At 38.9% G+C, this 14,126-nt stretch overlaps 2 protein-coding genes across 6 annotated transcripts in view; one reads left to right on the top strand and one right to left on the bottom strand.

Annotated features, from left to right (window-relative positions):
- The window catches only part of ppp3ca (protein phosphatase 3, catalytic subunit, alpha isozyme), a 31,552-nt gene extending 20,331 nt beyond the window's left edge, over window positions 1-11,221 (top strand). The window contains exons 7-14 of one of the 2 annotated variants that reach the window (XM_031760042.2): window positions 85-162; window positions 293-387; window positions 2,391-2,516; window positions 2,631-2,708; window positions 3,778-3,862; window positions 4,026-4,123; window positions 6,046-6,096; window positions 11,008-11,221. In XM_031760042.2, the coding sequence (XP_031615902.1) occupies window positions 85-162; window positions 293-387; window positions 2,391-2,516; window positions 2,631-2,708; window positions 3,778-3,862; window positions 4,026-4,123; window positions 6,046-6,096; window positions 11,008-11,186 (790 nt within the window). In that variant the 3' untranslated portion in view covers window positions 11,187-11,221. The remainder of the gene's footprint in view (window positions 1-84; window positions 163-292; window positions 388-2,390; window positions 2,517-2,630; window positions 2,709-3,777; window positions 3,863-4,025; window positions 4,124-6,045; window positions 6,097-11,007) is intronic. The other variant, XM_039618847.1, reaches the window with a different exon arrangement.
- brd8a (bromodomain containing 8a) overlaps window positions 233-14,126 on the bottom strand; it is a 46,347-nt gene continuing 32,453 nt past the window's right edge. For 2 of the 4 annotated variants that reach the window (XM_039618846.1, XM_039618844.1), the window contains one exon: window positions 11,788-11,958. In XM_039618846.1, the coding sequence (XP_039474780.1) occupies window positions 11,818-11,958 (141 nt within the window). In that variant the 3' untranslated portion in view covers window positions 11,788-11,817. Of the gene's footprint in view, window positions 366-2,764; window positions 3,005-11,787; window positions 11,959-14,126 lie in introns of those variants that run through there. The other 2 variants (XR_005614691.1, XM_039618845.1) reach the window with 2 other exon arrangements.

Raw genomic sequence — 14,126 nt, 5'->3', positions numbered from 1 at the left:
TTGCTAGCACCACTCTGTTATTTTTACCTGGTGTTAAAGTTTTGTTGCCGCCTCTTAACACAGTTTTCATTGACTATCTTTCAGTTATCCAGCTGTATGTGAGTTCCTACAGAGCAATAACTTATTATCCATAATCCGAGCGCACGAAGCACAGGATGCTGGGTATGTAATCGCTACAAAAAGCACGGAAAGACACACCTATGCGCACAAACAAAAATAAATGAATGTTTACCTATTTAAGAGCAATGCTCTGCTTTTCTTCTGTCTTCACCTCCACGTAATGGCCTTGAAGCTACCGGATGTACCGTAAAAGTCAGACGACTGGATTCCCATCCCTCATTACCATCTTCTCAGCGCCAAACTACCTGGATGTTTACAATAACAAAGGTCAGAATATCCCTTCATCTGTTTCTGCCCCATTTTTCATCATCATGTGCAGTTCTGTTGGGGTTTTTTTCCCTGTGTGCGATATTGTGTTGCTTTCTTGCTGCTGTTTTTATTCAGAATGACAAATATGGGTCCGAATTATATTACGTTATGTAGAATGAACATGTTCGTTTATTAAATGTTGCAACAGAGAATAGTAAAGTATGCTGCTGGAAAGGAGAGAGATTCCTCCAGTGGAACACCTGCTACCCCGGCATTTTAGCTGAATCTAGATTGCAACTAACTGATGAAAAATAACAACAGATTTGTAGATCATCAAAAGCACATTTTGGCAAACCTTAAAAAGTGGCCCTACATCTGATTAAAAAGATTGCCAATGGGCTCCTCAGACTTACGTATTAAAATGTTTTTAACAATACAAACTGCAGTGCACGAGTTAGTGCAACTGCATGTAGCTGTGTGCAGGCATAAGAATGCATCAGGGAGGCCCCGTTTGTTTGTGTTCTCAGATCTGTGTCTTGGTTGCCATAGGCTATGATAGATGGGGAACGTGGGAGGGACTGTCGGCATTGCTGACTATCTCCATGTGGCTTTATTCCTCCTGATATAACAGTGTCAGCAGTCCCCTGCCTCTACTAGGCCATCTAGTGGCTGACTTTATTTTATTTTTCTCCCCTCTCTTTAACATCACTGAGTATAAACATGTTATGGTTCCTCTGAGGACACGTCAGAATGAATCTCAAACTGAAGCTTAATAATTCTGGAGAAGGATATTAACACAACAAAAGTATGTAAATTTATCTCCAATAGGCTTATTTAAATCAAATAATACTCAAGATTAAAACTATTCTATGACTGCTTGAGTTGTGGTAAAGATGTGTTACAGTTATTATCATTAAATGATTTTAATCACAACTGTGATATGCTGTAGTTGCTATGCATCAACGGAGATGCAGAGAAATAAAGTTACTACCCTGTCCAGCAGAGCTGCTCCGACTCCATTGTTTACAGTATTGTCAGGGCTGTGAGCAACACATGTAGCAGAGTGTATCACAGCTGAACAGACAGAGGCAGAGTGCCAAGCAGTGTCTTAACTCTAACTCGCTTGTATGTAGCTGGAAAGTTAACAAATGATTACCTCACTCAGTAGAGTTTTAATATACCATATGTTAAATATTGGCCTTCTACTCGCTACATCATGCTTTCACTGGGCAGCAGTGGCACTACTGAATCTGAAATCTGGATAAGCTTGCTATTCTAATTTAGAAATCCTTATCCTCACATACAAGATGATAAATAATCAGGCCCTTTCATACCTTAAAGACCCCGTAGCACTACCCTATCCTAATAGAGCACTTTCCCCCTTTGCCTTCTGGCTTACTTGTGATACTAGGATAGTTAAAAGTAGAATGAGAGGCAAAGCCTTTAACTTCTAGTCTCCTCTTCAGTGGAACCAGCTCCCCGTTTGGATTCAGGATGACATATGCACTCTCTAATTTTCCGATTAGGCTTAAAACTTTCCTTTTAGATCAAGCTTACAGTTAGGGTGGACCAGGTGACCCTGAACCGTCCCTTAGTAATGCTGCTGTAGGTTCAGACTGCTGCAGGACTTCCTATGATACACTAAGCATTTCATACCTACTCACCTCTTCTCACATTTATATACCACTGCAGCATGCCATTAAATCACTGCGTGCTCACAGAGGTTCATCTGATTTTTGGGGTTTTCTCTCTACCTTGCACTCCTTGAGCACCTTGAGGCGACCATTTATGTGATTTGATGCTATATAAATAAACTTCAATGGAATTTTATCAAATTATTCGTCAGACATTTTAATGAACTCTAATCTCTTTTATATGAATACTTCATATCTGCTCTATGGATCTATGTAAAAGGAATTTTATGTTGCCTTCACCAGGTCTATAACTACATATTAATGCCATAAAATGTTATGAGACTTTATGGAAAGTTTTCCTCTTCTGTGTCTCACCTGCCCCAACAGCTGCCGTACTGAAATATGAAAATAATGTCATGAACATCCGACAGTTCAACTGCTCACCCCATCCCTACTGGCTGCCCAACTTCATGGATGTCTTCACCTGGTCTCTGCCGTTCGTTGGAGAAAAAGGTATTTGTATTTGTCTGGGTTTATTTGGTTTATTTGGAACAACTTGGTCGGTTTTCTCCACGGCTCGTTGCTCAGTGACTTTACCTTTGTTGCACTCTCTATTTTTTATCCTAGTCACAGAAATGCTGGTGAATGTGCTGAGCATTTGCTCTGATGATGAACTCATGAATGATGAAGATGAGATTTTTGATGGTAAGATGTTTTGTAAATAAACATGCCATTTTTCATTTTTTAGTATTTATTATTGTTCATTTAAACTTTTCATACACTAAACTACAGATCTGTGAAATATTGAAGGAAAGGCTAACATATTGTATCTCATTATGGTAATATTAACATTGATTGATGAACACAGTAATCACAGGTTTGTGGACAAAAACAACCACACAGAGACGCTTTAGAGGAGGTAGTGTATGTCTGATTTCAAACATACTTGCTTGTCCTCACGTGGTTTGTATTGAGCTAATGCAGTTCGCTTGGAGTTTCCTCTGTGTGAAAAGAAACAAAAACGCAGGTTAAAGGCTACAAGTTTACAAACTCTTCGACTGATTTAAACCACAGTAAACGAATTCCTGGTGTGAAAATGCCCTAACACGTCAATCTTGAATCTCCAGAAAAGGGTTCAAGATGTGGAGACTGTTAAGGCCATTGCAGTTTTACACTATTTTTAAACTTGTCAATACGATGAAGGTGATGACTCTGAGCAGCTGCGTATTGATTTACAGCAACCCTTCTCTAGAAGGCGACAAGTGGACCCAAACCATGCCAGCAAAATGCACCTTCACAGCATAATAAACCCCCTCGTTGTAGGGGTCGAGGATTGAGGCCTTTCTTTGATTTGTCGCCCTTTTGTAAATCTCCCAGTGAAATGTGGACAGTGGCGGTCAATGCTGGCCTTTAGTGACATTTTATGCAGCCCACGACTCTAGAAAGAAATGAATTTACTGGACATTTCATTCCTTTACAGCTCATCATCAAAAGCTATTAGCCAGCAAAAAAAACCCATCACATGTACTCAAATGGTTCGAGCATATTTATATGAACGCTCGCTAAAAAATGTGCATTTTTTTCTGTTTTGAAAACTTGAAAGAGCTCGCTGTAAAGCATGACAGTGACCTAGAACCCATTATAATATCACACATTATTATCAGTTCACAGATAATTAACAGAACATTCTTTGTGTCTAAAGGCTTCAAACAAGTTTTTCATGCACCGTAAAGCTTTATGAGACCAAAGCCTTTAATGACATGTTCCTTTGCAGCCAACGCAGCTGCACAACGCAAGGAGGTGATCAGAAACAAGATCCGCGCTATCGGGAAGATGGCCAAAATGTTCTCTGTTCTCAGGTACATTATTTACACGTGTATGGAGGTATGATTTCCCCCCCAAAAAATTTTCAATATAGAGTGCACTCTGTATGTATATCTACTGTTATGAGAGTGGGGGCATCCAGTAAAATCGTTCAGCTGCATTTTCTAATCTGTTTGCTGGCCTCTGTCTGTCCTGCAGAGAGGAGAGTGAAAATGTGTTGACGCTTAAGGGCCTGACGCCCACTGGCATGCTGCCAAGCGGGGTTCTTTCTGGAGGCAGACAGACACTGCAGAGTGGTGAGTACGAGGCCGGGCCTAAGCCTGTTCGCCATCATTCTCTTCATGACCGACATCAGTCCCCTCCATGACTCTTATCTCTCAAACTGTCTCTCTTCTGTCTTTTTTACTTCTCTACCTTAAATTAAGTTAGCTTTGTTTTAGCCTCTGACTGATGTTCTTAACAGAAGAGCCTAAGTTAACGTAAAGGTCCAGTCTTCCAGTTTTTTTAATAGTTTCACATGATGACAGTCATACAAATACGCAAGACAACTGCATCAGTGCTCAGAACAAGTTGTCTTGAATTCAAAGTTCAGACCTAACATTTAAGCTGCTGTGCTTTTTTGAGACTTATTTATAGGTGGCAGTAAAACTAATTCACAGCAGCACACCACTTTTATTTTATTTATGTATTTATTTTGTTCAGAACTGATGTGATGCAAATAAAGTTTATAGACAGGGGTGCAGATAAGTGCAGGTGCACATGCGCTGTCAAAATAAAAGACGCGCACCAGATAAGAAGTTGCAGCGCGCGTTTGCCTACATATAAAAGGCACTGTTTTTGTCCGCTAGAGTGGGATTTTCACAGCATATTCTGCTCCATATCTCTGTGCGTTCATCATTTGTTTGAAGCCAGCTCACCTCCTGCAACCACTTTTCCGAGAATACGCCTTCTTTTGCGGTTCAGACTCCTTCTGACATTTCTTTGGAGGTGGGGGAACACCAAAGTAATTGCTTAAAGGAGCTTGCTTCTTCGACATCTTTAAGAGTTCTAAACAAATGTCTGTCCTCCTCCAGAAAATCTTATGTACTCAAACACTGGTGCACCCCTGTTTATAGACATTGCTTATTTCCAAAACAATGTCCCTCTTTGGGCTTTTATGCCCATGAAGCACTGTAAAGATTTACAGCGTGCAATTAAATTAAATGGCAATACAGTACTAGAAAAATATAGTGTAAGACAGATAAATAATTTAAATATATGGATACGTAAATTCCAAAAATATAAATAATTATGAAATTATAGTATAATTAGTCCTAGAAATGCAATTACTTTCCTTCCTTTAAATGTAGCCTATTTATGCAAGATAATTCATAATTTTATTGGGGGGGTCATAACCCCCCTAACCCCCCTGGAAATTACACCCCTGGTAGAAATACACTTTGGGGCCAGACTGTTTATACATTTAACAATTAATTTAAGAAAACAGACATGAAACTCTCAAAACTAGGTATTATCATTTTTTAGAAATATGACAATGATGCCACCTAACAGGCTTTTTATCCATTATTTTGAAAGTTTGGTTTTATAAAGGTGATGTTTGAGCTCAGATTGTCATATGGCACAGCCAAGCTGTTACAGCAAAGGTATTAGTTCCAGAAACAAAACAACATGCAAATCTATGTGAAGCCTAATGTCTCACTTTTTGAAGTCACTCCTAAACTAACTACTGGCACAGTCTTTGAATTTTTTTTATTTCACAGTGTACGATTACAAATGACCCTACTGGTCTTTTTTTTCTGTATAAGATGAAAAAGATTTAAACTTTAAAATTCAGTTTTTTAAATCAGGAAAAACAAAGGAATTGAATATAGTGCTAAGCAACTACAAGTTATTTCTGTCATTGTATCTAATATATGTATATATATATGTATGTATATATATATATATATTTTTTTTTTTTCTCAGCCTACTACTTCTGCCATCTTATTGTTCCTCACAGTTTCTTTCTTCATGCCTCTGTCTTAATTATTTTTCATACAATTTTTCTAACCCCAGATTGACAGTATTTCTCTCAGTACTAATGCATGGCGCTCCTCTGAGTTTGGCTGCATTGCCAATATCTCATCCGGCCTAACACGAGCTGCCTTTTTCGCTGGGGCTGCATTTTACATTTGCATGGCTTAATCAGGAGTAACCCGATCCCCTCCTCCCCCCTCAGCCACCATTGAAGCCATTGAAGCCACCGAGACGCATGATGAGGACGGAGAAGGTAAACCCCCACCCATCTCCCACCCCTCTCAGTATATCATCAGGTTCTCCTGGAGTAGGAGCCACCTGCCACTAACACGTTCATGTGCACAACAGCCCACAAAATAATTCCTCCACTCTTATAACTCTTTAATATGGTATGGCTGGCACTTTACTTTGCAGAGATTAGATTAAACAGAAAAACCAACTAGATGATTGGATTTAAACTTTTAGAAGAGATGGAACTTTATAAAGGACCGTGAGCTGGATTTTAACACAGTTGTGTGTAATGTAGACTCTTTTATCACAGGGAAATATTGGCAGTGTTTGCTGGGTGGGGGGCTGGTGTGGTATCATGTTCTTGTAACTCTTGAGTCAGTGCGCTAAGGTTGGAGGGAACTGTTTCACACCTAATGCAGTATTCCTGTGGACAGATAAAAAGACGTTGATCCATGAGAAGTTTATATCTAGAGGTTCAGCATCCACAGTGGCTGCAGCATACATTTGCATTTAGTAATTAGAAAGTGGGCAAGAAAGGGAAAAACACTACTTAAAAGAAAGGAATTGCTTTTTAAGGTATATAAGGGATATATAGTCATGATAAATTAAAACACTGCAAAGTCAAGTGCTGCTAAGAGATGCATGACTAAAGCCCATTATTTTGGGTTTGGCTTGTAAATGGCCTCCATCTGGTACTAAAAAGTGTTGCATGCAGAAAAACAAGAAACGGACCAGCGCATCAACATGAAATATGCATCCCTGTGTCTGAGTTCCTGAGGTAATCTTAACTCATGAACGAAGAGTAAGAGATTTACAGCTTTGTTTATTCGACACATTATTTGTGCACTTTCAACAAAACTAAAGTAGCAGGATGACTGCCAAGGGACATTGTAGCAAGTGTTTAGAAATGGTGTTCGTTTTATTGAGAAAAAAGGGCAAGATTACAAACCATTGACTGATGTCACTTTCTCTACCATGCAGTTTATGACTGGATTATTAAAAAAAGAGGTATACCACAGCTTGAAGTAACAAACATGCAGACTTGTAGACTTTGTAGACATTTTTTTAATCCTCTAGGTCTGTAGGCCTTGAGACTGGGTGGAAACTGCCTGACAACTACCAGTGAGTGTTTGCTGGTGGTTGCCTAAAGACCAGTAGGTGACTCAACGGTAACCACTGCTTGCTAGTGAAAAATGTCTATTCCCTGAATGGCTGAAAAGTAGTTGCAGGAAGCTACTTGCTGTCGCTAGGTGACATTGGTTGCCAAAGTGTATACAGTGCTGCATAGAAAACCTTCTTTGTATTTTACTGATTTTGCCGCGAGCTGACTGCTGCGGTTACATGTACTTTGCATGGAAGATGCTAACTTGTCTGCAAAGACTCACTTACTGCTGTAATGCAAAGAGGAAACGTAGGCCGTTTGCCTTCAAAGTGAAAATTGTACTTTTGGAAAAATGTTGGGCTCAGCAGCAAGGCACACTTTTAAGGCAAACACTTTCTGGTTTGCATCACACTTTTTCTTTTCACTACTGCTTGGTGGTTAGTTAGCAAGTGTTTGCATGCAAGTGGCCACCTTCCATACAAACTACACACAACCCTGGCAATCTGATAGCAACCAAAGTAATTGCGAGATGGTTTTTGGTGCAGAAACCATCTTTGTGACTGATTTCATCTAGTGGCATCATGATTTTCCCTAGTAACCAGAGGTGGTCAGGGGGTTGCTGACCAGTCTCTAGGCCTGTGTGACTGAGGTCTAAGGAACATCAGTTGAGGGAAGGGCAGTTTGACTACAAGAAAGCGGCTGTCACTATTGTTAGTCGCAGAGATGAGTGATTAGTTTATATAAACAGCATGTGACCATGTGCACTTTAATAAAAAAGTATGAGGGGCCGTACAAGCCAAAATTCATTCTTTCACTCTCACACACATACATTCTTCTTTCACACACATATATTTTCACTCTCACACACATACATTCTTCTTTCACACACATATATTTTCACTCTCACATACATATATTTTCATTCTTTCACTCTCACACACATACATTCTTCTTTCACACACATATATATTTTCACTCTCACATACATATATTTTCACTCTCACATACATACATTTTCATTTATGCATTCCTACATTTTGCTCTCATTTACATGCATTCAGTATGCATTTAATCTCACAAATAATATATGTATGTAAGCAGAGAATGCATACATGTCAGAAGAAAATATATGTATGCAAGAGAATAATGTATGTGAATGAAAGAGTATAGTGGAAACGGAAGGAGTTTAATGGAAACGGAAGGCTGGGTGTCTGTACCGCTGTGATTGGCTGAGAAGCACGCGCGGGTCACTTTCAAGTGTCTGACAGCATGGAGGGGGGAGAAGAAACTCGAGTTCTTCAGCAAGCTATCGGGGTGTTAAGAAATATTTTATCATCTCCTGAAACGGTCACATCGTTGTCCTCGTCACTTGATCGAGATGGGACGGGCTCAACTTTTTTTTTTACGTGCGCTCAGAATAGTGGCACAAAAATAACGCCACAGTAACCCAGAAAGAGTAATATTTAAAACTCCGCCACTCTGTGCTTCTCTGCCACTGCCTCGTTTGAGTTTTGGACGAAATGGATTCTGGGATATTGCATTTCGTCATTTCGAGCCGATTGGAGACCAGAACAGCCAATCAGATATTTTTGCATCCAAGTCTGTGATTGGCTGGTTTTGTGGCACAAAAATAACGCCATAGGTCACAAAATAAACTTTTAAGATATTTTCATGCGAGAATGGTGCTGTGTAAACTTCAAATATCTGCTTGATTCATCAAGACATCACATATTTCCATAAGTGCTCTAACATTTTCGGAGATGCCTGTTACCTATGGCCTTATTTTTGTCCCACTATTCTGAGCGCACGTAAAAAAAAAAATTTGAGCGCACGTAAAAAAAAAAGTTTGCAGGTGCAAGTGTTGCATTTTGAGGAGAAATTTATTTTGAGCGAAGAAAAGCTGAATTTGAGCGAACAAAATTCATTGCCGTGTGCAAAAAATGTATTTCAGTGTTTGCTATTATCCATACACACACACAATAGCAGCCCCTCTCGCTCAGTTTTTGTATTTGCGCTCACGCTCTCAACATTTCTGCCCGTGCGCGCTCAACTCTTTGTGTACGCTGTTATATTGTGCCACAAAACCACAATATAACAGATGGTGATTTTTCATTCTTATGTTTGTTTGTTTTTGTAACGGTATAAACAATGAAAGGTGGTGGATCAGCCAATTGGTCATGATCAACTCTGGGCTGGACCAATTACAATACATCCGTATTGAGAGGAAAAACAACGCGATTAGTCCCGTACTTCAGCTAGAATGAAAAAAGACAAAGCTGGAGTTATTCTGTCTTTACGTTGCACAGCTGCCTCTTCTCCCTCATTCTCTCCCCTCCCTCCCTCTCCTGTTGCTACTTCAATCATGAAACCGATCAATGATCACCTGATCGTCTTTCTTGTTTGTTTATCTCCCACTTTGCGCCAGAAAGAGGAAACCAGCGGATGTCGCGCTAAACAACAGCAGCACGTTCAAGCTTGATAAGCTGTTAGAATTTATTTAAAATTAATTTCTAGTATCAGCTGATGTTTGCTGGAGCCAGAGCTGTAAAAACTGCTGCTCATGGTATCGGTTTGGAAACATGAAGGTGATACAAATCATGCATATATACCAACAAGACAGTGTACATCACTGTCACAACAGCGTTTGTTTTAGTTCAAAGGCTTTATGGTTTTTCCTATAATACCTGGTGGTGTAGTCGGTGATTTTTTTGTCAGTTGAGCTTTATATATTATGTTTAACCCGAGTGACCACCCAGTCAGCTGGTGGGTAACTATGGCGTTATTTTTGTGCCACTATTCTGAGCGCACGTAAAAAAAAAAGTTGAGCCCGTCCCATCTCGATCAAGTGACGAGGACAACGATGTGACCGTTTCAGGAGATGATAAAATATTTCTTAACACCCCGATAGCTTGCTGAAGAACTCGAGTTTCTTCTCCCCCCTCCATGCTGTCAGACACTTGAAAGTGACCCGCGCGTGCTTCTCAGCCAATCACAGCGGTACAGACACCCAGCCTTCCGTTTCCATTAAACTCCTTCCGTTTCCACTATACTCTTTCATTCACATACATTATTCTCTTGCATACATATATTTTCTTCTGACATGTATGCATTCTCTGCTTACATACATATATTATTAGTGAGATTAAATGCATATTGAATGCATGTAAATGAGAGCAAAATGTAGGAATGCATAAATGAAAATGTATGTATGTGAGAGTGAAAATATATGTGTGAGAGAGTGAAAATATATGTGTGAGAGAGTGAAAATATATGTGTGTGAGAGTGAAAATATATGTATGTGAGAGTGAAAATATATGTGTGAGAGAGTGAAAATATATGTGTGAGAGAGTGAAAATATATGTGTGTGAGAGTGAAAATATATGTATGTGAGAGTGAAAATATATGTGTGAGAGAGTGAAAATATATGTGTGTGAGAGTGAAAATATATGTGTGAGAGAGTGAAAATATATGTGTGAGAGAGTGAAAATATATGTGTGTGAGAGTGAAAATATATGTGTGAGAGAGTGAAAATATATGTGTGTGAGAGTGAAAATATATGTGTGTGAAAGAAGAATGTATGTGTGTGAGAGTGAAAGAATGAATTTTGGCTTGTACGGCCCCTCATAAAAAAGAGTATACTAATCCATTAATGAAATAAGCTCACTGATTCCTAATAGGACTCACGTACTGAATTTACACATCTTCATTAGTTATAATCCCTGGGAAATCACAACAGCATTTCATGTCTTGGGAGGGTACGCATCATATTAAGAACACTCTGGAATTGCGGCGTTACGTGAAGATCCTGATCCCTTTATTTGTGTTTTTCAGCTATCCGTGGGTTCTCCCCCCAGCACAAGATCACCAGCTTTGAGGAGGCTAAGGGCTTGGACCGCATCAATGAGCGTATGCCTCCTCGCAAAGATGGGGTGAACCATGTGGGTCACTCCATCGGAAAGATGAATATGTCAGAGGCCAACGGCACAGAAGATAACAGCAACATCCAGTGATGTGCTGTCTGAGCCTCAGAACTGCCGGTGGCTACGCAGCAAGAACTTTGCTAAATCCTGAATTCAGGCCTCTGAACATAAAATAAAACAGGCCCTCAGATAGAAAATGAAATCTGCAGCAAATCTAAAATGGCAAAAAGGTCATTTCTTTCATGACACTATGTCATTGCACGGTTGGGGGAGGGGGGAGTTGGGTTCACGGCAAAGGGCAGGCATAAGGAGAGATGAGCAGGCTTCAGCTCGACTGAAAAAAAGTCAAGTGATTGAAAGTTGTGTCTGCCTGTTGTTCCCTTTCTCGATTCAATTACAGACTGAATTGTTGGGGGTTGTTTTGTTTTGAGCGCTGACACGTGTCTGCTCCTTCATCACAGGGCCTGACAGCAGACATAATTGCAGTATCCATGCCTCACAAATCCTTTTAACTGTTTTATAAGGTGTTTATTATGAATCACTCACAAATTCACTTGATGAGGAAAACGATCTTGTTTACCTACATGTTTTGCTAGTATTAGGTCACGCCACTTCATCAGAAAGAAAGAAAAAAACAAGCAAAATGCATACCTCTTCAAACCTGCAGTGCAATCTTACTGTTGAACTTTAATTTATTGATTTACCTTGTGGTAAGAAGCTGTTATCCTGCATGGGGAAGAGGACAGGGTGCTTTGGCCTGGCCACCAAAGATCAAACTCCACTTTGCGTATGTCTCCGTAATCTCCAGCACTGCTCTTTTCCTCACCTTCCTCGCTGTCAGCCATCTCCTAGCAAGACATAACTTGGAGGAGATGTGGGAAGAAAAGGGAGGGGGATGAAAAGAGCATTGTGAAATTTTTATTCCACCTCTTACTGTAGATATCCCAGTATCAAAAATTACATACAGTCCGAAAATGTCACACTACCCTAGAAGTTCAGAAAGTGCAACATTTGTAGGTGAATCTCAGAGGGTTTTATTTTATGTGCTTATATCAGAGTTATTTACTTCCTCTTCACTGTCTGTTTACACATTTCACATGAGAGAAGGGCAAAAAATTATAGTTACTTTTTGGGACATTTTACACCTGAGCATCCTCTGCTGCAGGATGCTTAGTGTCACGGGTATTTCATCTCTTCTTCATCGCTATGACTGCCAACATTGTGGAATTAACACTAATTTCTGGACCTCAGAAGAAAGGTTTTTAAATTGTGGGACATACCCTGCTATCAGACACCACCCGACATTTCTCACCTCCTTATTGCTAAAGATAAAATAGTTGGTGCAGTTAAATATGAAACCAGTGCCCTTTGAGTTTGCAAATTCAGTGAGATTTCATGCCACACACTGAACTGTATACGATGAAGAAATTCTGCAAATGTGCTGTTGAAAGCTTCTCTAAAAGCCACACCATTGTGTCACTTAAAACAAGCAGACTTGGAGCTAAACTGAAACATATTGACATGATTAGCTTGGATGACGAATCCTGACCAGAATTTAGTTAATGGATATTAAATTGTTGGACATTAAATATATGAATCTGTTAATCCTTATTTTTGAATCGTTTTTTCTAATTTAAGTAGAGTAGGGAAGCAGACTGAGAAAATCTTTAATGTGATCTCAATGAAATGGATTCCCATGGCCAACAATAAGTAAGTAAATAAGTTTAAGCAGAAACACTTCGAAATCACGCCCAACACCTACTATATACATTTCTACAAATTCCTATCATACATCAATATTTTTTCTACTTTATATTCCATCTTTCTATTTAATGATAAAGGTATGTGAATTAAGGATGAACAAAAAGTGATTTTTACACACAGCATCTATGGTATGGAACGCATCAATGCATGCAGTTAAGTTCCTAATTGTTATGTGAGATTATAATTGTGATCGTTGTGTTTCAAATAGTAAACTTGAATTTATTTATTTTGAAATTCTATTGTTAGTTTTATTTGTCTTGTTTTATACATTTTATAAATAGGCTTCCTTTAGTTGATTTGGTCCATATATATTTTTTTCATTCTGTTATTAATTACCACTGGTTTTAATTTTATATTAGTTTTATTGTATGCAGAGATGCCCTTCTAAGGTGTTACGCATTGTGTTTTAAATTTTTTCTGTTGTACTGATGTACAGAACATGTTCAGTAGTGTGAATGAATATAATCTCAGTGAAAAGCAACTTTCAGGCTGCCAAAGCATGATAGCATGGTTTTCAGATGTAAATGAACTGGACACAAAGAAAATCATGTGTCACACTTACATTTAACAGGAAACATTGTACTCTGGTTATATTTACTGCAGATATTATTATTGTTACAATTTAGCTTATGGTTACTTTCCTTCCTCTGTTTCTGGGTCTTGTATGGTCTAAATGCATATTTCAACAAACAAATATAATGGATTTTATCTTGCAGCCTTTTTTTATTATTATCTATCAAAATATGTTTTGGCATTTGACCTCCTAAATAATACACACATTGTAAGCATGCCCTATGGGACAAATCACATTTTTTTACTCTTGAATAAAATATGCATGAACAAAATGTGTGATGTCATTTTTTTTTTTACATCTTACCGGTGGAAGTACATTTTAACCTGTCAAATCTTTTAAAAGTTTCATTAGGTATATCTGGAAGATACAATTCACGCAGACTCCCCAAAAGTGGACAACAGAAGAGTGGAAAAATGTTCCGTAGTCAGATGAATCTCAATTTCTGCTGCAAAATGCAGATGGTAGGGTCAGAATTTGGCATGATCATGAAAACAAGGCTCAGTCCTGCTGGTGTATGCAGTGTTGTGGGGGATATTTTCTTTGCACACACTGGGCCCCTAAATATCAAGTATTATCAAGGTATCAACCATACCTTGATAACCATAATGTATTCACATCATAGATGTGCAGGTGACAAATCAGCAGGAACTGTGTGATTGTATCATGTCAACATGGATCAAAATCTCTGAGGA

The sequence above is a fragment of the Oreochromis aureus genome, linkage group 10 (genome assembly GCF_013358895.1).
Source record: "Oreochromis aureus strain Israel breed Guangdong linkage group 10, ZZ_aureus, whole genome shotgun sequence".
Classification (NCBI taxonomy): Eukaryota; Metazoa; Chordata; class Actinopteri; order Cichliformes; family Cichlidae; genus Oreochromis; species Oreochromis aureus.
This window is presented reverse-complemented; position numbering and strand designations above follow the sequence as displayed.